The sequence below is a fragment of the Castor canadensis genome, chromosome 12 (assembly GCF_047511655.1).
Source record: "Castor canadensis chromosome 12, mCasCan1.hap1v2, whole genome shotgun sequence".
In the NCBI taxonomy this organism is placed as follows: Eukaryota; Metazoa; Chordata; class Mammalia; order Rodentia; family Castoridae; genus Castor; species Castor canadensis.
The window spans coordinates 80,235,997-80,250,987 of NC_133397.1; the positions used below are offsets into that span (position 1 = coordinate 80,235,997).

Consider the following 14,991-nt stretch of genomic DNA (forward strand, 5'->3'; position numbering starts at 1 on the left):
AAGCATTCTGCACAAGTCCATTAGGTCCAATTTGTTTATAGTGTTGTTCACGTCTTCTATTCATTCAATTTTTTGGTGGTACTTGGTTTGTACTCATGGCCTCACGCTTGCTAAGCAGGCATTCTACCACTTGAATCACTCCACCAGCCCTATTTTTGTTTTTTTTGAGACAAGGTCTCCCTATGTAGCCCTGGCTGGTCTCAAACTCACTGTCCTCCTGCCTCCACTTCCCAAGTACTAGGATTACAGGTATTACCACCATATCCAGTCTTCTATTTTCTTTTGATCTTCTGTCCAGTTTTTTTTTTTCTTTTTACTCTTTTCTTTTGTACAGCTGGGGATGGAACCCAGGGCCTCATACATGACAGGCAAGTTTTCCACCACTGAGCTACATCCCCAGCCCTAGTTGCTTCATTATTGAAACAGAATATTAAAGCCTCCAACTGTTATTGTATAACTGTCTATTTCTCCCTTTAGTTCTGTCAGCTTCATTTATTTTGGGACTCTGTGTGTGTATATGTGTGTGTGTGTGTGTGTGTGTATGTATATATATATATATCCCTATGTTATATATATTAAATTGGAAATAAAATAGTACAATTTGTCATATACAATATATCATTTTGAGATACATCTGCACTGTGGAATAGCTAAATCAAGCTAATTAACATATGCATAGTTTTAAATTGGATTGTTTTTGGATGAGAACATTTAAAATCTACTCTCAGCAATTTTCAAGAATACTATACATCATAAGTAACCATAGTTATTAATGTTATGTAATCTCTTATTCCTTCTATCTAACTGAAATTTTGAATCTTTTGACCAGTATCTTTGTTACAGATTCTTTATGATTGACCTTTACATCAATATGTAGTGTCTTTTTTTTGTGTCTTTTGTCTGATATTAGTACAACTATCCAGCTCTCTTTTGGTTACTATTTGCATGGAATATCTTTTTCCAACCTTTCATTTTCAACCTATTTTTGCCTTTGGATTCAAAGTGAGTCTGTTATAGACATCATGTAATTGGATTGTAGTTTTTAAATCCATTTTGCCAGTCTCTACCTTTTGGTTTAAGAATTTAGTCCATTTATATTTATGCTAATTACTGATAATGAAGGGTTTCTGCCATTTTGCTGTTTGTTTTCTATATATCTTATATCTTTTTTGTGTGTTTGATTTTTTTTTCTAGTGTACTGTTTTGGAGTTTTTGTTTTTGTAGTGTACTGTTTTGGGGGTTTTGTTTTTGTTTTTTATTTTTTCAGTTTAAACTGGAGTTTGAACTCAGGGCTTCGTGCTGCAAAGCAGGCGCTCTACTGTTTGAGCCACAACTCCAGTCCACTTTGCTCTGAAGATCAGTGTCTCATGAGCTACTTGCTTGGGCTGAACCAAGATTCTCCTGATCTCAGCCTACCATGTAGCTAGGATTTCAGGTGTGAGCCACAAGTGCCCAGTGTAGTGTACTGTTTTGATTGCCTCATTTCTTCTCTCTCTCTCTCTCTCTCTCTCTCTCTCTCTATCATGTATGTGCATATATACATACAAATATTTAATTTTTTCAGTACTGGTAGGCAGTTGACTAGGGCTTCACATATGCTGGACAAGTGCTTACCAGGGAGCTATATAGCCAGTCATTTTTAAATTTTTTGGGGGGTGGTATTCAGGGCTTCACACTTGCTAGGCAGGTATTCTACCACTTGAGCTATGCCTCTAGCTCTTTTTGCTCTGGTTATTTTGGAGATACATCTCTCTTTTTGCCCAGACCAGCCTGGTCTGTGACCCCCCCCCATTTTAGTCTTCCCAGTGTTGCTGGGATGACAGGCACATACTACCACACCCAGCTTTTTTCCATTGAGATGGGGTCTTACAAACTTTTTTGCCTTAGCTTCCCTGGAACTGCAATCCTCCTGATCTCAGCTTCCCTAGTAGCTTGAGATGACAGGTGCATACCACTGTGCCCAGCTATTGGTTGAAATAGGGTCTCAAGAACTTTTTGCCTAGGCTGGCCACAAACCACCATCCTCCTGATCTTAGTCTCCCAAGTACTAGGACTACAAGCGTGAGCCACCATCAGCCAGCAACTTGTTAAAATTTTATTTTGAGACAAGGTTTCACTAGGTTGCCCAGGCTGGCCCTAATTAACAATCCTCCTTCCTCAGTAGGATTCCTGAGTAGCTGGAATTGCAGGCAAGTGCCTCCAGCACCCAGCTTCTTTTCTATGTATTTTAAATTTATTTTCACAGCAGTTACCCTGGAGGTTATAACTTATATCTCAATAGATAAGAGCTAATTTGAATGAATACCAATTTAACTGCAGTAGTACACAAAAACCTGGGTATTTTACTACTCAGCCCTCCCCTTTATGTTTTTATTGTCACAAATTACATCTTTATACATTGTATGTCTGTTAACATAGTATAAAATTACTGGTTTATGTGTTTGTATTTTAAATCATGTAGGGCAAAAAGAGGAATTACAAACCCAAATGCAATAATACTTACATACTCATTTCTCTATAAACACCACATAGTTCACAAATCTCATTTGGATTAATGCCAGGTTAAGGAGTTGTATCCAATTTCTCTGTCCCACTCAAGACCATGCTACAGTGGTTCTTATACCTATCCCATTGAATAATGTCTTCCTTCCCATCTTTTTTTTTTAAATGCTAAGTTGCCAGATGCTGGCAGCCAGTAGCTAGCTGATGGCTAGCTACTGGGAAGGCTGAGATCGAGAGAATCACTGTTTGAAGCCAGCCCAGGCATATAGTTTGTGAGACCCTATCTCCAAAATAACCAGAGCTAAATGGACTGGAGGTGTGGCTCAAGAGGTAGAGTGCCTGCTTTGAAGCATAAAGCCCTGGGTTCAAACCCCCAGTCCTACCACACACACACACACACACACACACACACACACACACACACTCATGCTAACTTAATTTCAGTAGTATTTGTACCTATACCTCTGTTCCCTCCTCCTCCTTTGTGCTGTTATTGTCATATAAATTATACCATTATATATTGTGTATTAGTCAAAGAAGATTTCTAAATACTGCATTATACAATTGTCTTTTAAATCAGATAGGAGAAAAAGAGGTTATAAAATGCATTGATGCTATCTTATATTCATCTATATGGTTATCTTTATTGGTAACTTGTTTTTTCATGTGGACTGAAGTTACTCTCTATTGTCCTTTCATTTCAGTGTAAGGGACTTACTTTAGTATATCTGGTAAGACATGTTTGCTAGCAATAAATTTTCTCAGTTTTTGCTTATCTGAGAATATCTTTTTTTTTTTTTTTGGTAGCACTGGAGTTTGAATTCAGAGCCTCACACTTGCTTGGCAGGTACTCGACTACTTGAGCCATTCTATTAGCCCTTTTTTGTGTTGAGTATTTTTGAGACCAGGTCTCTCAAACAATTTTCCTGGGCTGGTTTTGAACTACATTCCTCCTGATCTCTGCCTCCTGAGTAACTAGAATTAAAGGTGTGAGCCACCCATGCCCAGCTATCTGAGAATATCTTAATTTCTTCTTTTTTGGAGGGCATTTTTGTTGGATGTAGTCTTCTTGGTTGCCACTGTTTTTCTTTTAGCACTCTGACTATTTCATCCATTGCATTCTGCCCTTCTTAGTTTCTAATAAGAATCTGGCTGTTAATCTTTTGGGGACTCTGTTGTATGTAATGATTCCCTTCTCTCTTCTTACTTTTAAGATTTTCTATCTTGGGGCCAGGTGTGGTGGAACACACCTGCAGTCTCAGCTACATGGGAGGCAGAAATATGGCCTTAGGCCTTCCCAGGCAAAAGCACAGCCCCTATCCTAAAAAAAAAAAAACCTGAAGCAAAAAGGCCTAGGGTTGTGACTCAAGGGGTAGAGCACTTGCCTAGCAAGCACAATATTCTGAGTTCAAACCCCCAATAACACCAAAAAAAAAAAAAAAGATTCTTTATCTCTTAACAGTTTGATTATGATGTATTTAGTCATGGATCTCCCAGAGTTTATCCTACTTAGAGTTCGTTGAGCTTCCTCAAAGTACAAATTAATATTTTCATCAAATACTGGCAAGTCTTGGCCATTATTTTTATTTTATTAACTTTTTTTGGCAGTACTACAGGTTAAGCTCAGGGCCTCACTCTTACCAGGCAGGCACACTACCACTTGAACCACTCTGCCAGCCTTTTTTTGTGTTGGTTATTTTTAAGATAGAGTCTTGCTTTATGCCCAGCTGGCCTGGATCATGATCCTCCTATTTGTGCTTCTGTGAGTAGCTAGGTTGACAGGCACATGCCACTGTGCCCAGCCATTTGTTGAGATGGGGTCTTAAGAACTTTTTGTCTGACTTATCTCAAACTGGAATTCTTCCAATCACCACCTCCAGAGTAGCTAGGATTATAGACATAAGCCCAGCCTTCTTTCTTTAAACATTTTTTCTGCCTCCTTATCTCTCTTTTCTTTCCTTCTGGGACTCTAATTATATATATTAATAGACTTGATGGTACACCATTGGTCTCTGGGGCTCTATTCATTTTCATCATTCTTTTTTTTTTTCATATGTGCATACAATGCTTGGGTCATTTCACTTTCATCGTTCTTTTTTGTTTTATTCCCCAAACTGGTTAATCTCAACTGACTTATCTAAAAGTTCACGGAGTCTTTTATCTGCCTGCTCAGATCTGGTACTGAGACCTTCTGCTGAGTTTTTTCATTGATATTCTGTGCTTGGTGAGAGAGGATTCACTTGGTATCTCTTAGTTCTATGTTGTAGTTTCCTTTAACTCTTTGAGCGTATTTTAGACAGTTGATTTAAAGGTTTTTGTTCAGTAGGTCCAATGTCTGGGCTTCTCCTGTGATAGTTTGTCAGTTTCCCTCCTCCCCCTTTCTTTCTCTGTGAGTGGGTCATACTCTCTTGTTTCTTTTCATGCTTTATAATTTTATATTTAAAACTGGATGTTTTGAATGCAGTAACTCTAGAAGTCAGATTCTTCTCCCTCCCCACAATTTGTTGTTGTTACTTATTGTGGCTTGTAATTGTTCAATAACTTTTCTAAAATATTTTTGTAAAGACTGTTATTTCATTCAATGTGATCACTGGCCTCTGTTCCTTTAGCTTTGTAGTCATCTGGTAATTTGATAGAGATTTCTTTAAACACCTAGAGTCGAAAAGAAAAAAATGAAAACCATCTTTAGGTGGCAGAGGCAGGAGGATCGTGGGTTTGAGTCTAGTCTAGTACTATCTCAAAAACAAAAGTACAAACAAAAGGGCTGGGGTTTAGCTCAAGTGGTAGAGTCTTGTCTTGCATGTATGAGGCCCTGGGCTCAATCCCCAATAGCAGAAGAAAAAATAAAAGAAAGAAAAATCTCCTGGTCTTTGCAGATTGGCTCTGTGCTGGCCATAGTCAGCACAATACTGCCTAGCCTTCTCTTCCTGATTATGTGACACCAAAAGATCAGCCAGAGGTGAAAGCTTAGGGTCTTCTCAGGTCTTTGCTTAGCATGTGTCTATCTCTGGGCATATGCCTTCTGGATTCTCTAGTTTAGGTGGGAGCTTCCATAGCCTTTATTCTTCCATGTTTCTCCTTCCCTAGCCTCTTTTCAAGCTTCCTGCTCATCTGTTACCTCTTGTGCCAGGTAGCAATAGCTAATATATTTGCCATTAAAAGCTTTTGACAAAAGTGGCCCTGGGAAAGTTTGGAGGGGAGTGGCAGCAAAATAAAGACAAGACCTGAGTAAATATCTCAGGGAGCCACCAGGCAGGCCAAAACATGACCAAGGGCTATGAATGTAGCTCATTGGTGGAGCACATGGGCATGAAGCACTGGGTTCCATCTCTAGTACCACAAAAACAAAACAAAACTCAGCCACAATCCTTTGAAAACAAAGTTGATATTGCCACCTGTAGCACCAGCATACAGTACCTGTTATTGAGAGTAAGGGATGATAGGCAGCAAGTTAAAAAACTAGAACACATCTTACGGAAATTTAGCAACGTTTTCTTCGTTAAGCACTTTCCTCCTTATTGTTTTGTTGTTTGGTTGGTTTTTTTTGTTGTTGTTGTTTGAGACAGTCTCACTATGTTGCCCAGGCTGGCTCTGAACTCCTGGACTCAAGTGATCCTCTTATCTCAGCCTCCCAAGTAGCGGGGACTACAGGCATGCGCCATACCACCACGCCCAATTGCTGTTAGGTTTTTTTTTTTAATTATTATTATTATTTAGAGTCCAGAGTTCCCTAACTGTTGGTTCTGACAGTTGTACCAGCCTTTTTTCTTTTTTTTCAGTACTAGGGATTGAACCCAGGACCTCCTGCATACTAGGCAAGCGCTCTACCACTTGACCCATACCCCCTGCCCTTTTGTTTTCATTTTGTTTTTGAGATAAGGTCTCAATAACTTTCTCAGGGCTGACCTTGAACTTGGGATTCTCTGCCTCTACCTCTTCAGTAGCTGGGATTACAGATGTGCTCCATTATACCCCGCACCAGTTTAATTCTTATATTTATGGAAACACAGATTTTTTCCACCATTTTTGTTAATGTCATTCTTGTGTATAGACATTTTTGCAGTTATTTTCATATTGATAGATTGGCCTCTAAAACAACCATGTCAACATTTGTTTTAATACATTTTAAATTTTTGATTAGTTATTTTTTAATAGTATATCATAGTCATATTGATTTGAATTCCTTTCACTATTGTTGTGTTTGAACCCTTGTCAAATTAGCATTTCTCTCTTGTAAACTATCATTTCCTTTAATCTTTAGGCTATAGACTCTTGTTGCATATTAGGCTTTCATCTGCAATTCCTCTGAGCCTAGGACTCAGATGATGGAAATACCTGACTATGTGGCATGGTCTGTCCTGGGCAGTCTCAGGGTCCCTTTAAAACACTCATTCATTCAGTAGAAATGCACAGATCCTTGTCATGTGCCAGGTCATGGATGGTGCTCAGGAAATGATGAAGACCAGACAGCCTTGCCCCACCACTTTTAAACAAATGGCCTAACAAGGTGATACCAAGCAATGAGAAGTGGGGGACATCATCTCAGAACACAGCTTCCTTTTGAGCTTTGCTGGTTTTAATTTCATACAGGTTTTTTTTTTAAATGTCAGTGTCCTTCTGCTTGCCCATTATGTCCTTGAAATAAGTCGGGTGGCACCTCCATCACCTCAGCCATCTGACTTTGGTGGTGCCACGATGCTCACTCCTTGTGGTGGACCTGGAGAAGGAGGATTCCAGGAGAAGGAATCCCTCCTGGGCACTAGTAGTTAGGCCCCCCTTTCTGGGAAACACAGGAATGAAGTGCCTTTAACTTTCTTCGGGAGGTTCCCTGTCCTGATAGGGAGTTCCTTCCTTGACAGAGCATCCCATGGTGTGCAGATGTCCACACCCCAGAAGACTGCAGTAGCCCTTGCTCGGAGAGAAGGTAAGTATCACTTACCCATACACGTAGAATACTGTTGAGGGCAAGAGGAATGGAAATCCCCTGGTTGAATGATTTGCCTTATATCCTGCCCGTAGCCTTCCCAAGTGGTCCTTTTCCTCACCCAGCATAGTTTGGGGTCTGGGACAGTGGTGGGTTGATGAGGACACCCACAGTACTCTATCCTGTCCACAGGAGTCCACACAGCCACCCCTATGCCCATCCTCTTGCCCAGCCTGAAAGGCAGCTTCTTGGCCCATCCCTTGCACCAGGGGCTTCTCTGCCCTGACCAGCATCTCTGCAGCCCCACCTTGGTTCCAACTCCCAAATCACCTAAGAAGCCCAAGATGCAGACGCCTGGGGACATTTTCCCCACTGACTGGAGCCCACCACCTGTAGAGTTCCTAAACCCAAAGGTACAGCAGTACCACCAGGTAGGTGCAGAGAGCCCTCAGGGCCCAAGGAGAATGCCCAAGAAGTTGGAACTGGAACCACTGGACTTGGACACAAAAGAGGGGCTGGCCTCATTGGAGGAGCTGTTCTGGAACATGCCAGGCACAAGCCAGCAGACCATGACCCCAGAAGTGGACATCCATGCCTCGGTAAGCCAGAGGCCACTCTGGCCTTTTCTTGGCTACCCCTTTTCAGTTGCTCCTTCTCATTTATCCCCATCTGGGATGGAGGTGAGGGAGGGAACACTCTCATACTTTTTGGTTTTTTAATTGTGTGAATGTATTATCTGTTCAGAAAAGTAAGCAATAAATTAAGGATTTAATTTAGATTTAATTTCCCACTCCCTATCTTTGTCTTTCTCCCTATTCCCGTGTCCTGTCTCTCCAGCTCACCTCTGGGGGCTCAGAGCGCTATGTCAACAGCTTAGATTACTTACTGCAGGAGAAGAGGTGAGTGTGGGAGAGGGCGCATTGAGGGTACTCATTTCTGTGAGGTTGGCAGCAATTTTAGGACTCAGAGCAAATTCCTGTCCAAGTGAAGCAGCATTCCCCACCTGTGTGCTCTGGTTAATTGCGAGTATGTGGAATGGTGGCCAGGTCCAAGGTAGCATTTCCAAGGCAGAGGGTTCTCAGACCACCACTGCAGGCAAAGCCCTTGTTCCAGATTCCCTGCCTTGGCTCCCTTCCATTCAGTTCATGCTACTTTGAGGGTATTGTGCTAGAGAGAAGTGAAAAAGCAGACAGCTGTGACACTGAGCCTGACTGTGGCCTTGAGAGCCATACTGGGCAGATGGGAACTTCTGGTAGTACCTGTGCTCTAGCACTGAAGCACAGTCTCCAGCTCCCTTTCCCACTGTAATCTTAGACCTGCCTTCTCCTTGGTCTCACATAGATATGGTCTATGAGCCATATCTCATAGAGACATTAGTTTCCCAACTGACGTCTTGCTAGCTTTCCCCTCAGCAGTTTCTGAAGACAAAAATCATGTTGCTCTGGATCAGAAATCCCTTAGGTAGGTGTGATGGTGTCAGAGGCCAGTACCTATCACACTCTGTTGGGGTGGATGCTTGGTGAGGAGGTTGACTTGCACTTGAGGGGCCCTTCTGGGTGGAAATGCTCAGCTCCTGCTGTCCATAGTAGATTGCTCATGCTGTGAGGTAGCCGGGAACAGCTGCTCCTGTTGGGATCGTCTTCACTGGCCTGCTCTTTGACAGCATGACAGCAGATTGCTCATGCGACCGGTTCTCCCCGTCCCCTCTCCTTCTGTTGTTTGGTGTTGAGTTTGCTCAGTGAATTGTAGGTTACGTTTTCAGACATTAAGTGTAGGCGAGTTGTGAAACTGTTGAGCACTAGTGTTCTTGCCTCTCTGTTCCTGTTGAGAGAATCATGCCTCACTCCCAGAGTTCCCAACCCTGCGTTCTTGCCCACAGGGGGCGTTAGACATATATGTGGAATGGATTTCTGTTTTCTCTGCCTTTGTCCATTCCTGGCTCTCTGCCCACCCCAGAATCTCCCTCCTCCATACAGCTTCTTTGGCTTTTGTTGTTTAACTTCCTTCACCTGAGACTAGATTGTAAATCAGGGAAAGGACCGTGCTATAAATTTAATAGGTGCTTGAAAATGGTGGCAGGAAAGCAAATGCTTGTGGGAAAACACCATCCCTGACCATCAGCGTGCCTAATATTGGGAAGTTCTTGCTGTCTTAGTCAACTCAGGCTGCTATAACAACAACAAAAAAAAAAACAGACTGGAAGCTTAAACAATTGATGTTATTTCTCACTATTCCAGAGGCTAGAAGTCTTAAGATCAAGATGCTAGTTAATTCGGTTCCTAGTGAGGACTATCCTCCCGACTTATAGATGGCCATCTTGCTGTGTGCACACGTGGGGTCTTTCCCTATAAGGACAACAATCCTATTGTATCAGGGCCCCACCCTGACACTTTCCTACCCCAAATATGGCCACACTAGGGGGTTAGGGTCTCAGCATATAAATTTGGGAGGAACACACATATTCAGTCCATAGTACAGGGCAGTGGATGCAGAGACCCGATGAGCTGCCCTACTCAGCTGGAAATTTGTAACAGAATGAATCTAGTATTTTCCATGCTGAAAAGTTGCCATAGAAGGGCCTAGAATAGTGGCATCTCACTTATGCTGGATCAGAAAAGGATCCTCGGAGTTGTCCTTGTCCTTGTCCTTGAGCCTTGCAGGATTAGAAGGTTTTATTTGTTTGTTTGTTTTTTGGAGGGGGAGGGATGACCACCATGTAAAGTCAGATAGGACAGGGCCAAGCTCTTCCTGGTTAACCAGGACAGGAATTCTGAGTGCTAAGGGGTGGGAGGGATGAGGTAGCAGATTCAGCCAAGATATGACAAGGGGGTTGCTTGTTGAAGGGCCTCATTAACGCAGGTCAAATCATAGAAGAATTTTAAGTAGGCAGAGGTGTTTTTCTACATGTTTATAAAAGATCACTCAGGCAGGGTGCCAGTGGCTCATGTCTGTAATTCTAGCTACTTAGGAGGCAGAAATCAAGAGCATTGAGGTTTGAGGCTAGCCAGGGCAAATAGTTCTCAACACCTTATCTCAAAAATTCTCAACATAAGACAGGGCTGGTGGAGTGGCTCAAGTTGTACAGCATCTGCCTAATAAGTATGACACCCTGAATTCAAACCCCAGTACTGCCAAAAGAAAGAAAAAGAAAAAGAATTCAGGCTGCCTTTCAGGTAGGATGAGCAAGAAAGAAACAAGGTTGAGGGGCTGAGGTGGGACCTGGGGCAGGGCTCATATGTGGAAGGCCCCTGGGAGGTGAGTGGTAGGGCTCTGACGGGCTGGGATGCTGGGCTGTTTGAGAAAGAGGAATGAAGAATTGGACATGTGGCATTGGATGAGCCGGGTCACATTGAACTGGAAATCATCCAGTTAGTGGCCAATAGAATCTGAGTGCAACATGATAAAAGCGAGAGCACACAAGGGAGGGGTGAGGATAGGTAAGACACCTAAAAAACTAGCTAGCATTTGTTGCCCTTAACGCAGAGAAACTAAAGCAGATACCTTAAAAGCAACTGAGGCCAATAGGAAAAGGGGACCAGGTACTAGAGAAAAGGTTAGATCAAAAAGAATTAACCTAGAAGGTAACACACACTCACAGGAAATCAATGTGAGTCAATGCCCTGTATAGCTATCCTTATCTCAACCAGCAAAACCCCTTGTTCCTTCCTATTATTGCTTATACTCTCTCTACAACAAAATTAGAGATAAGGGCAAAATAGTTTCTGCTGGGTATTGAGGGGGGTGAGCAGGAGGGGGTGGAGTGGGTGGTAAGGGAGGGGGTGGGGGCAGGGGGGAGAAATGAACCAAGCCTTGTATGCACATATGAATAATAAAAGAAAAATGAAAAAAAATACATTTAAAAAATAAAACAAAATAAAATAAAAATTGGAAAAAAAAAAAAAAAGAATCTGAGTGCAAGACAGAAGCCTGAGCTAGAGATAGAATATTTCAAAACTAAGAGCCTGTGAGCACAGCCATAGAGACCACCTGGAGGAGCCATACAGGGGCTGGAGAGCCCTCAACAGCCCATGGGAACAAGAGACAGAGAAGGCTGCAGAATGGTTTGGTGCCCACTTAGGGAGTGCAGGGTTGTTATAGCAGAAGGAGATGAAGGAATGTTTTAGTCCATCTTCTGTTGCTGTAACAGATTACCTGAGACTAGTTGGTTTGAAAAGAAAAGAAGCTATTTGGCTCACAGTTCTGGAAGTCCAAGATCATAGTGCTGTCATCTGTTCAGCTTCTAGTGAGAGCCTTATGCTGCTCCATGCATGGCAGAAAGGTAGAAGGGTATGCAGAAGAGAAAAGGGGGCAGAATTCCTGTAATAGCTAAGAAAAGCATTAACTTATTTATGAAGATTCCACCCCATGACCCAACACCTCTTAAAGGTCCCCCACCTCTCAGTAACATTACACTGGCAGTTGTATTTCAACATGAATTTAGTGGGACAAGCCATTTACGCACCATACCAGGGAGTCAGGACCCTCAACAAGATAATGGTGGGGCTAGTTGAAAAGGAAGTGAGGTGCTCAGGGGCAGATAGAAGTAAATGAAGGGTTCCAAGCCAGTGCAGGACAAAGGGTGAAGGAAAGGGAGGAAAAGGGAATGAGCAGAGGCAGGAGAGCTCTGGCATTTTGTGGTTAGAGAGTCAGGTAGTGAGTAGGGATACCTAGGAGCCAAGAACAAGGGACTCTCCTTGTGTGGCTGGGCCCTGGGGGAGCAGAAGGGCCCCAGGTCCAGACCTGGATATGTTAAAGAATGAGTGAGTGCCAAAAGAACAGTTATACAGATAAAGGCATACTTGAAGTTCTGTGGTGAAAACCGCTTCCTTCAGGCCTATCTGCTTATCTCTGCTGATTGGGGACAGTTTAGGTAATACAATTCTCTCCCTGTTCCCCAGAAATCTAAACCTGATAGTTCTGGAAAGCTTTCTGCTTTGTAGGCTTTCTGTGTCCATGAGGATCCCTGCAGCTTGGTTGACCCCTGGTTCTGGCTCTCTTCTCTGCACAGGGAGCAGGCCCTGGAGCAGGAATGGGAGAAATTGCTGCTGCAGGACCGTCCTGATCTTGATTCCTTGGATCGAGAGGAAGACGAAGTGCTGCTCACACCTGAGCACAGGTGAGGGACAGGCCTCTCATTCATACAGTCACTGTTTCAGCCAACAACATTTACACCACTCAGGACTTCTAAAGTTGTCTCTTTCTCTTATAGCACTATAGTTACTAATTGATTCAAGAAATACTGGATCAAAGCTGGGCATCAGGGTCTAGTATGGCCTTTGAAGACACAGAAATCATGAAATGGCCCAATTATCTGCCCAAGTTCGTAGAACCAGATGTCTTGGGAAAATAGCTACATAAAACCACAGTCTACAATCCTTTTTTGGTTCATAAACATGATGATTGGGTGTTCACGCCTCTGCGTGACATGTGCCACCCTTAAACCTTATTACGACTTGGGCACATTACCCTTCTGACGTGAAAAAAACAAAACAAAACCACAGTCTAACTGAAAGTTGTCTTTTGAGGGGAGATTATAGCCACAGGAGATTTTTTTTATCTTCCCTTGTCTGGTGGGGGCGAGGGAGGAAGATGGCTGTCAGTGTGGTTGTCTGGGTTGGGGCCCCATTGACTCTGATATAATTGAGCTATTGGCTAGGGGGAGGGCTGTATTCATTTGTACCACAGGGTCTCAGAGACACCTGAGAACCACAACTGAATCCATCTTTAGGGTACACTATTTTCTTTTTTTAGTGAAAATAAATTTTTTTGTACTGGGGTTTGAGTTCAGCATTTTGTGCTTGCTAGGCAGGTGCTCTACAACTTAAGCCGCACTCCCAGCCCAGGGTACACTGTTTGCCATCTGTCCTGGTCCTTTTGGACTGCTCTGACCAAGCTGTACTAGGTGGCTTATAAACATCAGAAATCTGTTTCTCATAGTTCCAGAGGTGGAGGTCTGAGGTTGAGGTGCCAGCATGGCTAGGTTCTGAGGAGGTCCTCTCCCAGACTGCAGACAGCTGACGTCTTGTGTTCCCTCATGGGGCAGAAAGGCTAGAGACCGCAACAGGATCTCACGTATAATGACACTAATTCCATTCATGAGGGCTCCAACTTCCCAAAGGCCCAATGTCCTAACACCATCACCTTGGGAAGTAGGATTCAACATATAAATTTTGGAGGGACACAGACATTCAGTATACGAAATGCCATCCATCCAACCATCCATTTGTCCATCTTTTCATTTATCATCTATTCATCAGAAGTTTGTTGCATGTCAATGGGCACCCAGTGTCTCACACCTGTAATCCTAACTAAGGATGCAGAGATCAGGAGGATCAAAGTTCAAAGCCAGCCTGGGAAAATAGTTCTCGAGACCTTATCTCGAAAATACCCAACACAAAAAAAGTGCTGTTGAAATGGCTTAAGTGGTAGAGTGCCTGCTTAGTAAGCTTGAAGCCCTAGGTTCAAAATCCAGTAGCACCAAAAAAACTATATTGAATGTCAATTTATGCCAAGCTCTGTGCCCTCATGTTGCTTGCTTTCAAATCAGAGAGATGGAACAATAAACAAGATAAATGAAATAATGTGACAAGTGCTTATGAGAAAGGACAAAGTCTGCAGGGAGCATAAGGAACGCTACAAAGGGTGTGAGACTTTCAATGAGGGCTCAAGGAAGTTCTCTGTGAGAAGATGACCTTTAAGCAGATCACCAAAGGAAGTGAGAGCCAGTTCTGGGGGCCTGCAATGGGAGCACACTTGGTGTGTTGAGGAGCAGTGAAGAAGGGTCATGTGGAATCAGGCTAAAGGTGGGTGCCAGGTCTCAGAACTTTTCTTCTGAATGAGCTGTTGATCTGACCCACATCTGATGGCATCCTCTGACTACTGTGTGGTGGTGGACTGGTGAGGGCCAAAGGAGGCATGGGGTAGAGATGTACTGATAAAAATAAAATATCTTGAGGCTGGGTACAGTGACTACTGTAATCCTAACTACTCAGAAGACAGGAAGATCCAGGTCCAAGGCCAATCCAGGCAAAAAAAGTTAGCAAGACTTCACCTCAACAAAAAAAGCTGGGTGTAGTGGCACGTACCTGTCACCCCACATACACAGGAAGCATAAACTCATGGTCCAGGCCAGCCTGGGCAAAAATACAAGACCCTACCTCAAAAATAACCAGAGCAAAAAGGGCCCTGGAGGCATGGCTCAAATGGTAGCATGCTTACCTAACAAGCATGAGGTCCCAAGTTCAAACCCCAGTACTGCCAAAAATAAATATGTAAAATAAAACGTCTTACTTTCCCTCTAGTTTCACAGGACAATCACAGAAGACTTCTGTTAAATCTTCAAGGGGATTTCTCCCCACCAGTAAACAAGCAATTCTATAGCAGACCCCAGGCATGTGTCCTCTAATTCAATTTAGTTCTGACAGTCTACCTGGAGATATCATCAGATCCCACAAGCTGGGGAGTCTGTCCCCAAACTTCCACCTACTTTAGATCCAGTCATGAGCTCAATTTGTTTTACTTGTCCTTCTGACTAACAAGCTATAAGTCAAGATTCATACAGCCCC

The 14,991-nt window shown here is 43.0% G+C and overlaps 1 protein-coding gene and 1 non-coding gene across 3 annotated transcripts in view; both read left to right on the forward strand.

The window, feature by feature from the left end:
• Nucleotides 1-7,755: 7,755 nt before the first annotated feature.
• The window catches only part of Fam178b (family with sequence similarity 178 member B), a 90,484-nt gene continuing 83,248 nt past the window's right edge, over nucleotides 7,756-14,991 (forward strand). The window contains exons 1-3 of one of the 2 annotated variants that reach the window (XM_074050200.1): nucleotides 7,756-8,007; nucleotides 8,264-8,325; nucleotides 12,435-12,542. In XM_074050200.1, coding sequence (XP_073906301.1) covers nucleotides 7,771-8,007; nucleotides 8,264-8,325; nucleotides 12,435-12,542 — 407 coding nt within the window. In that variant the 5' untranslated portion in view covers nucleotides 7,756-7,770. The remainder of the gene's footprint in view (nucleotides 8,008-8,263; nucleotides 8,326-12,434; nucleotides 12,543-14,991) is intronic. The other variant, XM_074050199.1, reaches the window with a different exon arrangement.
• LOC141415335 (small nucleolar RNA U13) lies at nucleotides 12,799-12,902 on the forward strand. The gene has a single exon (XR_012440309.1). It is a non-coding gene; the product is annotated as a small nucleolar RNA U13 (small nucleolar RNA).